The sequence below is a fragment of the Patella vulgata genome, chromosome 1 (genome assembly GCF_932274485.2).
Source record: "Patella vulgata chromosome 1, xgPatVulg1.2, whole genome shotgun sequence".
NCBI lineage: Eukaryota > Metazoa > Mollusca > Gastropoda > Patellidae > Patella > Patella vulgata.
Window position 1 is genome coordinate 88,073,225 of NC_065879.2, and position 18,108 is coordinate 88,091,332.

Below are 18,108 nucleotides of genomic sequence, written 5' to 3' on the forward strand. Positions count from 1 at the left end.
AGCCATACACTTATGAGGGCAATTTTGCATAAGCAGCGGCACTATGGCCTACTCTTATATCGAATTCCAACTGCCAAGGGATCTTTTATGTGCACTCTAATGCAAGGCATTAAATATGATATCCCATATGCCTATATATGTTTATATGCCATATGCAGTTGTGTCAGGACCATAAAGACTACGTATAAAGTTAAAGTCAACTAGATATTAACTTTGGCCCCTAGAGCTTCCACAAGCAATCGTGGAGGCCGGATGGCTGGACTGAAGGGGGCGACGGCAATATACCACCACATTTCAATGTGGGCGGATTAAAAGGGGAGGCTGGATGGACGGACTGAAGGGAGCGACAGCAATATACGACCACGAAATGAAATGAAATGGGGTTTAACGTCCTACTTTTCTGCTCCTAAACTGGGCTAATGAAGACGGGCATACGCCATACAGTGTGCTATGAGGGAAATTTTGCCCGGGCAGTGGCACTATCGCCTACTCTTATATCGAATTCCCAACTGCCAAGGGATCTTTTACGTGCATTCCAATGTATACACGGGACCTCGGTTTTTCGTCTCATCCGAAAGACTAGACAGCTGTCCTTGTCAGGCCCTCCGTTCTGCACCACTGACAAGGGGAAACCATGTCAAAAAAATCGGGATGAACTTTCTTGGCCAATGCAAAACAAAATATAGACCTGTATTTTAATCCGATTGGTTCACCTGTACAACCCCGAGGGTTTTTGGCCTGGACCTTGAGTTCCCTTTCGCTCGACCCCCACACGCATGCGAATTATTGAAACACCAGCGGCTGCCAGGCACGATACGCCCACATTTTGCAAGAGATGGATAGAGAACAAGCTAAAAACAAACAGGATTTTGTGTACAATCAGGGGCAATAATCCAGAAAGTTATTGTCTGATATGCGCAAATATTAAAAGGGACTGAGATCTTTTGTATATAAAGATATGTTTTAAGTTTCATAAAAATCAGATAAAAATTGTGACCTCTAGAGGGTCCACAACCTTCGTATTGCATATTTTTACACAATTTGTGTACAAAGAGTGGACATTTTGTCGGGCAGTTTCATTTCGATTTTCACGAGATTTGAATTGAACATTCATTATGGTGGAATGGTGATATATTTAAACGTTTTTTAAACTCAATCAAAATTACAGTATATTTTAAATCAGATAATAATTGTGACCTCTAGAGGGATCACAAGCTAACAACATGATTTTTCGTACAATTAGGGCCAAAATTAAGGAAGTTATGATCCGATACGTGCAAATATCGAAAGGAACCAATATCTTTGGGTTTTAAACTAACATTTCAAGTTTCATCAAAATCAGAAGAAAATTGTGACCTCTAGAGAATCTGCAATCTTGATATACCATATTTTTAAGCTATTTGTGAATGAGGAGGGGCCATTTTGTCTTTTAGTTTTGGTTCAATTTTTACAAAATCCGAACGCCTTTTTAAATCAGATAAAAATTATGACCTCTGCAGGGTTCACAAGCTAAAAGATAGGTTGCCAGCAACAAAACATACACCCACAGCAGCTAAATCGTCTGAGCAGTCGACAAGGGTTGTCACATATTTATTCTTTTGTAGGTAATTAGGGAAATTTAATAAACGATTTCATACAGATGACATTATAATTTTCGGCGTTTGCGGGTTCACAAGGTTCTAAAGATAGGTTGCCAGGCAACAAAACATACGCCCACAGCAGCTAAATCGTCCGAGCAAGTTGTCACATATTTATTCTTTTGTAGGTAATTAGGGCAATTTAATAGACAATTTCATACAGATGACATTATAATTTCCGTTGTTTGAAGGTTCACAAGGTTCTAAAATCTAAAACAAGGGCCGTAACTCTGGAAGCAATCTACAGAAATTGTTCAAATTCGAAAGGCTTTTTTCGTTTTAATAATTCAAATAATGCATATGAATTTCATACAGATCAGATGATAACTTTTGTTGTTCGAAAGTTCACAAAGTTCAACAAAGTAAATCAAGGGCCATAACTCTAGACATAATTGATGGAAATTGCCGACATTCAATAGGCTTGTTCGTCTTCATTTCACTAATTTAGGTGATAACTGAAACTCAATAGGCTTGTTCGTTTTACTAATTTAAATGATACATATAAATTTCATACAGATCGGATAATAACTTTTGTCGTTAGAGCATTTACAAGGTACAACAAAGTGAAACAAGGGCCATAACTCACGGCATAATTAACGTAAATTGCTGAAATTCAATAGGCTTCTTCATTTCACTAATTTAAATGACGCATATCAATTTCAAACAGATCAGATGATATCTGTTGTCATTAGGGCGTTCACAAGATTCAACAAAGTGAAACAAGGGCCATAACTCTAGATGTAATTAACAGAAATTGCTGAAATTCAATAGGCTTCTTTGTTTTACTAATTTAAATGATGCATATAAATTTCATACAGATCGGTTGATAACTTTTGTCGTTAGAGCGTTCACAAGGTGCAACACAGTGAAACAAGCGCCATAACTCCAGAAGAAATCAACGGAAATTGCTGAAATTCAACAGGCCTCTTCATTTCACAAATTTAAATGATGCATATCAATTTCAAACAGATCGGATGATATCTGTTGTCATTAGAGCGTTCACAAGATTCAACAAAGTGAAACAAGGGCCATAACTCTAGATGTAATTAACGGAAATTGCTGAAATTCAAGAGGCTTCTTTGTTTTACTAATTTTAATGATGCATATAAATTTGATACACATCGGTTGATAACTTTTGTCGTTAGAGCGTACACAAGGTGCAACAAGTGAAACAAGGGCCATAACTCCAGAAGAAATTAACGGAAATTGCTGAAATTCAATAGGCTTCTTCATTTCACTAATTTAAATTTTGCATATCAATTTCATACAGATCGGTTGATATCTTTTGTCATTAGAGCGTTCACAAGATTCAACAAAGTGAAACAAGGGCCATACCTCTAGATGTAATTAACAGAAATTGCTGAAATTCAATAGGCTTCTTTGTTTTACTAATTTAGATGATGCATATAAATTTCATACAGATCAGTCGATAACTTTTGTCGTTGGAGCATTTACAAAGTACAACAAAGTGAAACAAGGGCCATAACTCACGGCGTAATTAACGGAAATTGCTGAAATTCAATAGGGTTCTTCATTTCACTAATTTAAATGTCCATAACAATTTCAAGGGCCATAACTCCAGAAGAAATTAACGGAAGGTATTGAAATTAAATAGGCTTCTTCATCTCACTAATGCAAACAACATATATCAATTTCAAAACCATCAGATGATAAATGTAGTCTGTAGAGTGTTCAAAAGAAATTGTGGACGATGGATGGACGGACGGACGGGGGCGACTGCAATACGACCTCATTTCCATGTGGGCGTATAAAAAGCGATTTTTCGTACAATCAGGGGCCATAATTCAGGAAGTTACGGTCCGATATGCGCGAATATCGAAAGGAACCAAAATCTTTGGGTTATAAACTTACATTTCAAGTTTCAACGAAATCGAATAAAAATTGTGACCTCTAGAGAGTCCACAACCTTGATATATCATATTTTTACGCTATTTGGTGCGAGGGGCGGCCATTTTGTCTTTCAGTTGTGGTCCGATTTTTACGAAATTCAACCTCGACCATCCTTAGGGTGTAACAGTGATATATTCAAACGTTTTTTTTAAATCGGATAGAAATTATGACATCTACAGGGTTCACAAGCTAAAAACGTGATTTTTCGTACAATCAGGGGCCATAATTCAGGAAGTTATGGTCTGATATGCGCGAATATCAAAAGGAACCAAGATCTTTGGGTTATAAACTTACATTTCCAGTTTCAACAAAATCGGATAAAAATTGTGACCACTAGAGAGTCCACAAGCTAAAAACATGATTTTTCGTACAATCAGGGGCCATAATCCATGAAGTTACGGTCCTATACATGCCAAGATCCTTTGGAGATAAACCTATATTTCAAGTTTCGTCAAAATTGGATAAGAATTGTGACCTGTAGAATGTCCACAAACAATTGTGGATGGACAGGGGTGACGACAATATACGTCCACATGAAAACGTGGGTGTATAAAAATTGAACCATATGCTAGTCCCGAAATGACCAAGTTTCTCACCACATTATCTTATAGGGTTAGCCTGTGCACACTGTAGGTAGATGGATACAATTGGAAGGTCTTTTCATGGGGGGTGGGGAGGTGGATGGACGAATGGTTAGCATAATAATGTCTGTCATTGAGTCAACTGGAATGGTCTTGATTCCCCGGTTGTACGTGAGTAGGATCGTCTGTCCAATCTCGTGGTTTTTTCCCAGGTCTTCCGGTTTACCCCACTGCTAAAGAACCCTATGTGCAAGCGAATTATGGAATCTTGTAAGTTATATACAGTGTAACATGTCACCAGCCAACCTTGTGAGTTTTCTCAGGGTCCTCCGGTTTCCTCACACTGCTAAAGACCCCTACTTGGAAACAAATAAATGAGATAAAATTGAACCATATTTTAGTTCAGAATTGACTAAATTTCTTACCACATCATCTTATAAGTTACTGTGTAATTTATATCATAGGTTATATATGTCACCAGTCCATTTTCTTGACTAAATTGGTTGGATATCGGAAGTTAACATGCCATCACCAAGTCGTTGACAATCACTGATAACGAGTGTTAACGAGCAACCGGAATTTACTTGAAATTTACATGACTTCATTAAAATTAAAATTTAAATAACAGTACATTTATTGCCTTTACAAACAAAATTGTCATATTTATATATTGTTACATAGAATGTCTTCAGAAACTTGCTTAAAATTACCAAAATTCAACAAAGTTGACATCAAATTTAGTTTGTACTAATAGGCTCACAAGAACTGAACTATGAAAAGATGTAATGGTGCCTACAATTTACAAAAAACATTTGAATTGCTGCTGGAAGACCCTGTCAAATGATTGGTAAACAATTAAGGTAATAATAATAATAATAATATTATCTTTATTTGGGTTCAGAATTAGGCTTAAGGCCTGTTTCAAGATCAGGAAAAGTTAGTAGGCCTATATAGTTCTATTTGGAATAGTCTTACAGTAGCAAATAATCCAATAATATCTTTTAAAATGAAGTGGTCCACTGGTTGCTAGGAAAACATTTTCATATCAAATTGAAAACGGAAGACAAGACTCGACAACTCACGTCTAGTTGTGGTTGACGCATGCGCAATACAAGTACTTGTAACTATGAATGATTTGTTAATTAAAGTCACCCCCCTAAACATGTAAGGTGATTTAAGGTTATGTAATCAGGTTCAGGGTTAGGGATAGGGTTAGTTATATAGTATTTGCATATAATGAGGTTAAAAAAGGAGTGACATCAACCTGATTTAAACATGATCGGTATATTGGGCTGGATATGTTTAAAGATACATTATGGGAGATAAGATAAAGAGATGGCAGTTCTCGCTATAATAGTTAAAAACTAGATAGTGTAAAGGTAATTTGCTAAAAATTTCAGTCAAATTGATCCACTATGAGCCGAGAAAGAAGCGGGTGAAATTTTTGCATAGTCTCGGTCATCATTACTAAAATCATTTATATAAACAGCATAGTCTCGATTATCCACTTTTTCTGATTTAATTATCAATAGCCGTTAGCTGCATATAATCTAATCCAGCCAACATCGAAGGCTAGCCTTGACATCAAGAGTTTATTATGGTCTGGATAAGTTAATTAATGTCTAATTGATAATTTAGATAACATTTCAGGCCTAAAGAAAGACTTGTAATAAGCAGATTTTGCTCTTGCATAATGCATGTTTAAGTAGTAGTTATTAGCACACTTTCCGAGGTGTATCGGTGAAGATCAGGACAGTTGAAGATCAGGACAGTTTTGGTCAAGGGGCCAACCTCGATACACCGAGGAAAGGTGCTAATAAGTCACACCTTTCTATCGAGTATTGTAAAGCGAAATGTGAAAAATAGTATTTATTATCGAGTCGTGTTAAGCGAAATTTGATAAATACTTTCTGCTCTTTCATTTATCCCTTTCTGTGCCTCACGTTACATTTCGTGGTAGAATGATTTTGCAGTGGAGAAACGACCTGAGTAGTATTAGTAGTAGTAGTTCATTCGTACCTCACATGAGCCGTTTCGTACTTCGCGTCGTACCACAAATTGATTCGTACCTTTTCCTATGTTGTTGAAATCAGTTAAAAGAAATTGAAATAAAGTTGAAAGGATTTGATCAAATCCAACGGCTACGCTAAATTTATAACAGTGGCTGCCGAGCCATAATTAGAATATGCACAAGATTAGTTTATTTTCCTAAATGTGTTTGACAGAAATGGAAATAAAGGTGAAACATAATAAAACGATTTGATCAAATCCAACGGCTGTGCTAAATTTTAAAAAATTGCTGCCGAACGAGCATTAGTTATTAAATGGCTCTTTAAGTGTAAATCGGTATGGAACAAATATTTCCTGTTTAGTAGGGATGTAAAATGATTGTTATGTTGTAAGGCATTTATTTATAAATCATATAATGCCATTTAATAAAAGTTAAATGTGTAAATTGTTATGCATTTTTATATGTGTAAATCATTTAATGTTATTTAATAAATATTAAATTTGTTAAAATCAATATATTTTTATATGTGTAAGCTATTTAATGTTATTTAATAAAAGTTAAATTTGTTAAAATCAATACAGTTTTAGTCTTAAAAATGATATGGACTATAGTTTATAACACCATTGTTCTAGGATTAACGGCAAAATTTGACATCAAAGCCTGCTGGCTAAGTGGGAACACCCCCACTCATCTTCACACGTTGACACCTTTTGGAGACTTACTGTGTTCTATTTTTAGGCTCAAATTTTTACCAAATCATATCAGAAAGCATGCAGTTCCACCTTACAGTGAGTTAAATTGATTAAAGGGTTATTATGTAATGAATAATACAATACGTGTCGCATTTTGGAATTCTTAGTATGTTCAATCGTTTTTAACCGCTTTAACAACCACCTATCAATTATCGTCAATAATCACAAATGACAATCACAACTCACTCACCAGATCAAATACTTTTTCAATTGTTTTTTAAACTGCTTTAACAATCACCATTCAATTGTCGTCAATAATCACAACTCACTGAGCAGAATGGGTTCGATAATCAACACCAGATTAAAAAAAGGCAGGTTATCGTTTTTTATTTCAATTTCTTTCAACAACATATAGATTTATTTTAAATTCTTTCAACAACATATAGGAAAAGGTACAAATCAATTTGAGGTACAAATCACGTGTGTATTCTAATTCTCGTTCGGCAACCATTTTTATAAATTTAGCGCAGCCGTTGGATTTAGGAAAAGGAACTAATCAATTTGATGTACAAATCTCGTGCACATTCTGGTTCGGCATATTCAATTTCTTTCAACTGATTTCAACAACATAGGAAAAGGTACGAATCAATTTGAGGTACTAAGTGAGGTACGAATGAACTAAGTACGAAACAGCCAGGTTACGAAACAGCCTGCACCATTACACGTGCGTCTTGCTGCGTTACCCTGAGCGTAAAACAGTCACATGTTTTTCTTTAGACTGCACTCCGTATTGAAAGACGAAGTTGTTTTGACGTAGTCAGTGAACATAGAGCCCAACCACATCGTCAAAACAACTTGTCCCTGGCGTAGAGGACTGCAATTATATTAAACGTAATGTAAAGGACATTCCACAACGTGGGTCAATCCTGGTGAAGTGTGCATCGCAGGCGCGGATCCAGAAGGGGGGGTGGGTCCTGGGGGTCTGCCCCCCCCCCCCCCGCTCAGATTTGAAGGGTCCGAGAAACTTAAATCTAAAAGCCTGAATCTGACCCAAAAATTGCGAGTTATACATTGAGTTGAGTCATGACTTTCATTCCATTGTGGGCAAAAACAAAGTCACATACAGCTCTGGCAATTAGCCAAAAATGCAGACAGCATAAATTGCCGTCGGGACTAATTGACCCCACGGCAAATCGCCTATTGACGACGGCAATTTTTTAATACCGTACTGTATCAAACTGTATGAAAATATAAGTTTATTGAAATTTAAAGAGTTTTATTAACGCTGTTTGCCTGTTGACGTTGAATATTGTTGTGTTTGCTTTTTAATTTTATCGGCAGCGTTGATAAGAAAAAGAAACCTGGTCATTTATTTTATCAAATTTTAAAAAAAATAAAAAAATATGCTAGCGGAATTTATAATATTTTTTAAAAATTTGATACATAACATATTCACGGCTTATGTTTTATTATTATTATTTAATTATTATTATTATTATTATACCTGAAGAGAATGTCTTATTAGGTGAACTTGGAACATGCCCTTACCACGAAACAGTGGAAGGTAGGCCTACTACAGCGATCGAGAGTGCAGGTAAAATACTTCCGACAGGTCGTCATTCGTAAGACTTTTTTATACGCGCATTTAAAACAATTGCTGCGTGAGACGTACCCCACGCGTGTTTAAAATCAGGTAATTAAACTAAGTCTATAGACTTTTCGACTGTGAAAGTTTGTGCTCTGGAAAACCCCGACCAACTTTCCTATACTTAAATGGACTGGTTACTCTAATAGTAAATTGATACTGCTAATAAAGCTTGTTAAGAACAACCATAATATGATACCGGTATCTGAAGATATTTTGTTCCTCACCTGTGAAGGGAGCATTCTCCATCAACATTTTAAGGACATTTTATGTGATTTTATTGGCGATTTTTAGACCTGTAATTTTGGAATTTACCTTCCGGAAATACGTCAGAATGGACCAAATTGAATCTAATTTACCAAATTTTTCAGGGGGAGGGCCCCCCGACCCCCCTTTACAACCTAGACCCGCTCCTGCAAAAAATCCTGGATCCGCGCCTGCATCGGTGGATGGTTCGTCCGTTGAAATTTATTTGTAATAAAATTTATGACTTTCTAGGCGTTTGTTTTCATCCTGCTTGAATAAAAGTGTTTGTTTGTCGGAAATAAACAGTACTCTTATGAAAAGCGTACTGTTCATTTCAGATACATGGATACTTATATGCCTGTATTGGAAATAAACAGGACAGTTTTATGTCACTTCTGGTACCAATGAAACCGTTAAACAGGTTTTCACATAAGCATTGCACACATGAAATAAAATGGACGCAGAGTCAATCAAATCCAGCAATCAATTCATTTTATACATTTGTTACATGTAAGTGATCCTGACAAAATTACATTACTTCCGGTGATAAAGAAAATGTTAAAGTAGTTTTATGAAATCAGAAATGGCATCATCACATGGTGACAATTTTATGTAAATCAAATAATAATTGCTACTTTATTACAAATATGCATTAGCCATGAATGGGACAGGGTCAGTTTCCATTGTTAAGTCAATCGTTTGCTGTAATATCCTATCCCCAATAACAAAATGTATAAATAATGTTTTGGAGAGAGAGAGAGAGAGAAATGGGGTTTAACGTCCACTCATCCACTCGACACAAACTAGGTCATTTTGGGACTAACATATTGTTCAATTTTATTTCAATAATTCACTTGCGCGTAGGGGACAGGGGTCTTTAGCAGTGGGAGGAAAGCAGAGGACCAGAAAAAAAAAACCACGAGGTTGGACGGGCGACACTACTCCTTGTCACGTACAACCGAAGAATATAATGTTTTGGAATGTAGCTGTCAACATTCCAACCATGCTTTATAATCCATTTAGCATCTTGTGAGTAAAAGGTAATCAAGTTTCTGCCTTTTCAAATGTGCCATTGAAAACTTTATCAACAAACCAATCCAAAATATCTTTGAGATCTAAATGTTGATCCATAGGCTAGTATATAAAGTAAAAGTTGAAAATTCATAGGGGTGTTGGAAGGCTGAATGGTTAGCGTGTGCACGTTGTATCATAAGGTCTAGTCATTAAGTCAACTAGCCGTTGTTTTGATTCCCTGGTTATATGGGACGAGGAGTAGGGTTGCCTAACCTCATGGATTTTCTCCGGGTGCTGCAATTTCCTCCCACTGCTAAAGATCACTACGTGCAGGCGAACTATTGAAATATAATTGAGCCATATGTTAGTCCTGAATTGACCCAGTTTGTGTCGAGTGGACGTTAAACTCCATCTCTCCCTCTCTCTGATTCAGCAGCATTATGACTTAGAGGTTAATGATGATTAAATACTAATAGGCCTAATTACCATTCGTTTTGTCTGCGAATCACTCCAATGTCCTTGACATTTCAATACAATTTGTTTAGCAACCTCCTTCATTGAAGGGTGCGCATAGAGCAGTACAGGACATTCGTTCATATTGAAGAATTAAGTAGGCCTACTAGAAACACGAAGTCACCGCCCGGATAGTTTGTTTACAAACAACAAGTCCAGTAGACTGAGTGGTCTTCTTTGACACTTTATTGCAGGAGAGTGCAAAATGAGAGTTGCTTCCCTTTAGTTTAGCACTCACCATTGCTCGTGAGAATCTTATTTTAACCACAGCCTTTGGCTATTATATAGTTAAAAAAAAAAAAGAACAGGAATGCAATGCCTGTTGAAACCTCGATTTTACCTGCTCTCGCTTCGGCTTGTTTTTTTTTCAACAATTCGTAATGTCAGGCAATCAAACCTCATAGTCGATTCACTCAGATTCAGATATGTTTTTTCTTCAATCTAGCCGTTTGATTTGCATAAATACTCCCCACAAAACGATATCATAATTGTCTGCGATATCAATGCGGTGGAAGAGGACGTTAAATAAAGCTATTTCACACACACGATATCATAGCCACTTGTTTCCAATACTTACATTATTTTCGTTCGTTGACGTTTGTCATTGAATCCATCCATGCGCTGACGTCACACAAAAACCTAACCAAACTCTGAAGTCCCGTATACTTCGCCTCAAGATCATGAATATTCACCAAAACCTGGCAGAAAATGTATATTCAAACCCTCTTCTTCGATTCTACATATATACGGATAGAAGGTCCGATTCATGTGTTTTAACATTGTAAAAGATGATTAACCCTTAAGTTCACGTGCAGTATAGGTATATATAGGCCGACGTGTGACAAAACATTATACGGCATCGATAGGACGTAGTAACGCAAACTGGTCCGTGTTGAATTGGCGTGTTTTACTCACTTTAGAATTTGCGTACCCGAGGTGGGTTTGGGACCCCCCCCCCCCCCCGCGCTCAGATACACAAAAAAATAAAATAAATGTAAAACATCACTTTCATGAGAAAAGTGTCACAGTCGTGTGCTTTGTCCTTTACCATCAGGTGGTGGGATGGGACGGATATTCAAAGCGCGAGATGATGATATAGACATGTTTGATATCACAATTAATGCTTTGCATCAATGAAATTGAATCACAATAATAAAAATTGAAGTCAAACGGGTTGTTGGATTTTTCTCTTTAGAAAGCTCAATGTGTATGTAGGCCTATGCCTAAATAATTTGGAGACGATGATGGCATCATTGTCAACTGTCACATTTCCTTAACAGAAACCTGGCAAACCCCGACCCTCCTGCAAAATTTCCTGGATCCGCCCCTGGCTGGTACCGTCCTATTTTATGTACCCAGATACCATGGGCGCAGATCCCGGTGGGGACACCGGGACGCGTCCCCACCAATATTTTTAGTGATGGGGACATGATATACTGTGTCCCCACCACTTATTTCCGATGTTTTGCCTACTGTTTTCAAATTGAAATCATTCCAGAGCTTTTATTGACATTTTAGAAAGTGTAGATTTAGTCCTATGCACTTGAGGCCAGGGTCCTTGAAGTTGTACAGCTGCACCCGGTGACCGATTTTTATTTAACAGGGAATAAGTGATAATTCATATTATAACATTAAATAATTAAAATATTCCATCGGGATTATAATATGTATATCATGTAGATGTGCATTTCTGATACCCTGGGTATTAAAGGGTCAAGGAATAACTGAGATTTTGTTTTCATCTGGTATACTGGATGATAAATCTCTGTGGAATATAGGCAATTAAATCTAAAATTTAAGACTCGAACCCTCTATTTTTTGGAGTACAGTAAGCTGAGCCAAGAATCGTGTACTTTTTGAAAGTGAAATTTTTTGGCTGTTTTGAAGATGGTTTAGAAATTTAGGGAATTTATCGGAAAAGACATTTTTTAAAACCTGTCATGGGCCGTCCAGAAAGAAGTCAAAGGGAAAGGAAACGGGCAGAGTGGATATAAGTGTATTAAACACTTTATTGAATGTTTTTTTCGATTAAAAAAATGCTCTCTGAACTATTTTGTTATTGGTAAAAACTCCTCAGAATCGCTGAAAATGCATATTTAGACACCATTTTGTAACAAAAATTCAAACAATTGTAAAGCCCCCCCCCCCCACACACACACACACACACCTCTAGCAGCTCACGCCAGTGGCGTTCGGTTATATAGTCGGTCCTTTTGTTTCACAAACGAACCCGCCCACCTTGCTTCCAGCCTACGGGTCCGACTCTGTATCTAACATAAAATCACCACTGTCACATTCAAAATAGATAATATAATACAACTGGTACTATGTGAATCATTAAAATAGCTATAGGAACAATATAAACAGTTAGATTTAACTTTTAAAAAAGCGAAAAGTTATTATTTCAATGTGGTCGCCATTTTTGAATTTTAACGAGGGAAAATTCGCCTTTGCCATCGGATTTTTAATCACCAATGAATAATACAGTAAAATGTTACATTTATTTCAATTGGGATTGAATATTGATATGTTTAGCTGTGTGTGTGACTTGTTTTAGTTTATATAAATTAAAAGATTTGTAGGCCTGTACATTTGTGTATCCAATTGAATACACATTTTTCTCAAAGAATTTACGTAGGCTTCGAACACTACTGGGAATGGAGGCGGAGCTGGAATCTCAGTAGTGTAAATATTTCTAGTTCTTGTAGTGTACATGAGAGAATAAATCGTGAACGGTGGCTTGAAGATTTGTCTTTAGATTAGATTTCGTATCATTTACTGCCTCATGGATTAGAATTGTTTGCCAGAAAATGATGCTGAAAATACCCACAGAGCGCTTTTAGAGCGTCTAGCAAATAGTCGTCCGCGCATGGACTGTCCCCACCACTAATTTTTGGCGATCTGCGCCCCTGCCAGATACACTAAAAAGAAAATATTAGTTAGTGTAAATGGGCGCATAAAATATTCAATCGGATTTAAAATGGGCTGGGCCCATCGATCATGTTTGCCCACAACAAAATGGCAGCTTGATTATTACATAGCGAAGAGATCAATTTCATTTACAGTTGGGTATATCTTTGTAAATATTGAATAAGGGGGAGAGAAATAGGGTTTAACGTCTACTCGACACAAATTAGGTCATTTTGGGACTAACATATGGTTCAATTTTATTTCAATGATTCGCTTGTGCGTAGGGGTCTTTAGCAGTCGGAGGAACCGGAGGACCCGGATATAACAATATTTTAGAGAGAGAGAGAAATGGGGTTTAACGTCCACTCGACACAAACTAGGTCATTTCGGGACTAAAACATGGTTCGATTTTATTTCAATAATTCGCTTGCACATAGGGGTCTTTAGCAGTGGGAGGAAACCGGAGGGCCCGGAGAAAACCCACGAGGTTGGACAGGCGACCCTACTCCTTGTCACGTACAACCGGGGAATCGAAACACCGCCAGTTGACTCAATGGCAGACCGTATGATACAGCGCGCGCGTGCTAACCATCCGGCCATCGAACCCCCCATATTATTTTAATTGGGTGTATTAACCTATTGCAAGTTAATGACTCTATGCGTGATTTTAGCCCTATAGAATCCCTTGCAAATTAAATTAATGCCTCTATGCACCACTGACAAGGGGGGAAACCACGCCGGATAATCCCAATGAACTTTCTCGGCCAACACCAGGAGCGAATCCGTGACCTCCAGGCCAGCGTCCTACCTACTTAGCCACCGTGGCTCCGTGGACGTAACAGAGGCTGGGGTATTTTTTTTATCGTTTAGACTTGTTTAGTGTATATTATGCAATGACGTGCATTTTAACTTCTTTCATGGGGTGTTGGGTGACCGAATGGTTAGCACGGGCGCGCTGTGTCATAAGGCCTGTCATTGAGTCAACTGGCGTGGTTTCAAATCCCCGGTTGTACTTGACAAGGAGAAGGGTCGCCTGTCCAACCTCGTGGGTTTTCTCTGGGTCCTCCGCTGTCTATTGCAGGTCTTTCTTTAGCCTGAAATGTTATCTAAATTATTAATTAGACATTAATGAACCTATCCAGACCGTAATCAGCTCTAGATGGCATCGCTAGCCTGCTATCTTAAGTGGATTATGAGCCGATTTAATGCATAACTTTCCTTCACGATTTAACGATTAAATGGATAATCGAGACTATGCTGTTTATCGTACCGACTTTATTAATGATGATAGAGGCTAGGCGGAAATTTCAAACGCTTAGTTCTGGGTTCATACTGGATAAATTTGAATGAAATTTTCAGTAAATTGCCTTACATTATCTAGTTTTTAACTATTATAGTGAGAACTGCCAACTCTTATCGAATCTCCCATAATGTATCTTTAATGTCTGTTAAATTCTTTAATATTATTTCGAATGGAGGTTATACAGACTGGGGGATATTTTTGTTATTTTTAGGAAATTTTAATAGTATGTGAACGTGAGAAGTTGTGGTATTTTTTGTTATTGTTTGGGCTTGTTTAATGCCTATTATGCAATGTTAGTCTATTAAACGGACTACTAGAAGTGTCTTCCGTACTTAAAGTATCGGTATCCTATTTTATATTATCTACTTTCACTTAAAGGGACTGTCAGGAGAGAGAGAGAGAGAGAGAGAGGGGCGGGAGAAGAGAGAGAGGGAGAGAGAGAGGGGGGTGGTGAGAGAGAGAGAGAGGGGGGCGGGAGAAGAGAGAGAGAGAGGGTGGGAGAGAGAGAGAGTGGTGCTGGATGGAGAGCCGGACAAGGACAGCAGCCTGTCCAGTCGTTCATATGGGACGAAAAAACAAGGACCCGTGTACATATTGGTGTATGCGTGAAAGATCCCTTGACAGCTGGAATTCGATACAAGAGTAGGCCGTAGCGCCGATGTCCAGGCAAAATTTCCCTCATATCACACTGTATGGCGTATGCCCATCTTCATTAGCCCAGTTGGAGCGAGAGAAAAAGAGAGAGAGAGAGAGAGGGGGGGGAGAGAGATATGCGGTTTAATGTACACTGACACAATAACTATAATCGGTGAACAGTATTGGGCACCAGTCAGGGTATGTCGAATATCTGTCTAAAATGGTTCAATTCCGTTCATTATTAAGAAAGATATATAGAGAGAAATGGGGTTGGACAGGCGACCCTTCTCCTTGTCACGTACAAGACTGGAATCGAAACCACGCCACCTGACTCAATGCCAGACCTAATGATACGAGTGGACGTTAAACCCCATTTCTCTCTCTCTCTTTGAAACTTATGTTCCAATACCCCCCCAAAAAAGGCTAAATATTTCTTTGTTTAACTTGGGTTAGTCGCCTAGAATATAGGCCTACCTAAGATACCAAATCGAATCAATTTTGTCCCCCACCCTCCTAATTGGTTTGTACGAGGACCCCCGCAAAAGATTAATTAACATTTCATTTGATCTCTGTGATCTCTGCCACAGAGGGCCTGGCAGGGGAGAGAGAGAGAGAGAGAGAGAGAGAGAGAGAGAGAGAGAGAGAGAGATGGTTTAACGTCCACTCGACACAAACTAGGTCATTTCGGGACTAACATATGGTTTAATTTTATTTACATAATTCGCTTGCGCGTAGGGGTCTTTAGCAGTGGGAGGAAACCGGAGGACCCGAAAAAAAAAACCACGAGGTTGGACAGGCGACCCTACTCCCTGCAACGTACAACCGGGGATTCGAAACCACACCAGTCGACTCAATGACAGACTTTAGGATACAGCGCGCGCACGCTAACCATTGAGCCATCCAACCCCCCATAAGTTTCAAACTTCAATCAAGGTACGATTCTCAGCCGCGGTGTTGGGTTGTTAACGCGTGTTCGTTGTATCATTAGGTCTGGCATTGAGTCAGGGCGGCCATTTTGTCTGTCAGTTGTGGTCCGATTTTTACGAAATTCAAACTCTACCATCCTTCGGGTGTAACAGTGATATATTCAAACGTTTTTTTTTTAAATCGTATAGAAATTATGACCTCTATAGGGACCACAAGCTAAAAACGCGATTTTTCGTACAATCAGGGGCCATAATTCGGGAAGTTACGGTCCGATATGCGCGAATATCGAAAGGAACAGGGGTCTGTGGGTTATAAACTTACATTTCAAGTTTCAACAAAATCGGATAAAAATTGTGACCTCTATAGTGTCCACATCCTTGATATACCACATTTTTACGCTTTTTAAGAAGGAAGGGTGGCCATTTTGTCTGTCAGTTTTGTGCCGATTTTCACGAAATTCGAACTTAGCCATCCGTAGGGTGTAACGGTTTGATATGCGCGAACCAAGATCTTTGGGTTATAAACTTACATTTCGAGTTTCAACAAAATCGGATAAAAATTGTGACCTCTACAGTGTTCCCAAGCTAAAAACGTGATTTTTAGTGCAATCAGGGGCCATAATCCATAAAGTTACAGTCCGATATATGCCAATATCGAAAGGATCCGAGAACTTAGGGTGATAAACCTATATTTCAAGTTTCATTGAAATCGGATAAAAATTGTAACCTGTAGACTGTTCACAAACAATTGTGGACGGACGGACGGACGGACAGGGGCGACGACAATATACGTCCACATAAAAAATGTGGGCGTATAAAAACCAGATAAAGTAAAGGGAATTTGCTGGAAATTTCAGTCAAATAGTTAAACTCTGAACCAAGAATTTAGCGATTGAATTTACGGCCTCGATCATCGTTACTTAAGTCGGTACGATAGAAAACATAGTCTCGAATATCCATTTGATGATTTAATCATGAATGAAAGTTGAGCAGCAAATCGGATCCTAATCCAGTAAATATCGCAGCGGGGTAGCAATGACATTGAGGGTTGATTGTAGTCTGGATAAGTTAATTAATGTCTAATTAATTTTATATAACATTTCAGGCCTAAAGAAAGACCTGCAATAGGCAGATTTAGTTCTTGTATAATGTATGTTTAAGTCATGGCCTCTTAATTGATCGTATCATTAAACAATGGAATAGTTGTGTTTGACCTGTTTTCAATGTGCGCGTTTTCCCGCGCATTTCTGTCGGTTACTTGGAAACGGTCCCATTAAATTTGCATTAGACCGACTTTTTCGCCGGCGAAACGCAAGCGAAAATGGGCCTTACTGTCATATTAAATGCACGGAGAGCCACTTTAGTTCACGATTGCCTTCACCGTATTTCAAAATAGTGGTATACATTCGATTTACCAGTAACGACACCTCAGCTTTTCATGATAAAAGAAGAGCCCGCAATGATCGAGATTTATAGCACGAGTCATGAAACTCGTGAAAATACTTGAGCCGAGTGTGGGGTTTTCCGAGTTTTACCTTATCTCAGCTTCCTATCTGATAAAATCTTCACAATATTTGTCTCGTTTAGGATATGAAATAAAATGGTGTTTAAAGGGACAATAACACTCTTGCTGGCTTGAAAGCTCCAGAAAATAAATAATATCTCTATCTAAGTACTAGATGTTTAAGTGTCCTACCTGTTGTGTAAATTATCCATTACATCCTTTTTTTTCTTGTCCAGAGGGTTCGAAAATATTTTTAAATCGAAGTTTCATTTGAAAAGGTTTACGTTAGACGTTTCAAACCATTATGTTGAATTTTTCAAAATTTTTAAATAAGGTGTGTTAAGATGAAATTTGTATCATCAATTAATTGAAATATTGTAAAATAGTACAATTTGTTGACCAGAATAAAGATTGGGACATATTATTCAGTTACAACAAGAGTGGTATTGAGCCTTTAAAGGGAGAGAGAGAGAGAAATGGGGTTTAACGTCCACTCGACACAAACTAGGTCATTTCGGGACTAACATATGGTTTAATTTTATTTACACAATTCGCTTGCGCGTAGGGGTCTTTAGCAGT

The 18,108-nt window shown here is 37.9% G+C and overlaps 1 protein-coding gene across 1 annotated transcript in view; it reads right to left on the reverse strand.

The window, feature by feature from the left end:
* Positions 1-10,417, reverse strand: part of LOC126814274 (uncharacterized) — a 32,760-nt gene extending 22,343 nt beyond the window's left edge. Inside the window, exon 1 of the mRNA XM_050539382.2 lies at positions 10,224-10,417. Coding sequence (XP_050395339.1) covers positions 10,224-10,334 — 111 coding nt within the window. The 5' untranslated portion in view covers positions 10,335-10,417. The remainder of the gene's footprint in view (positions 1-10,223) is intronic.
* Positions 10,418-18,108: the final 7,691 nt, after the last annotated feature.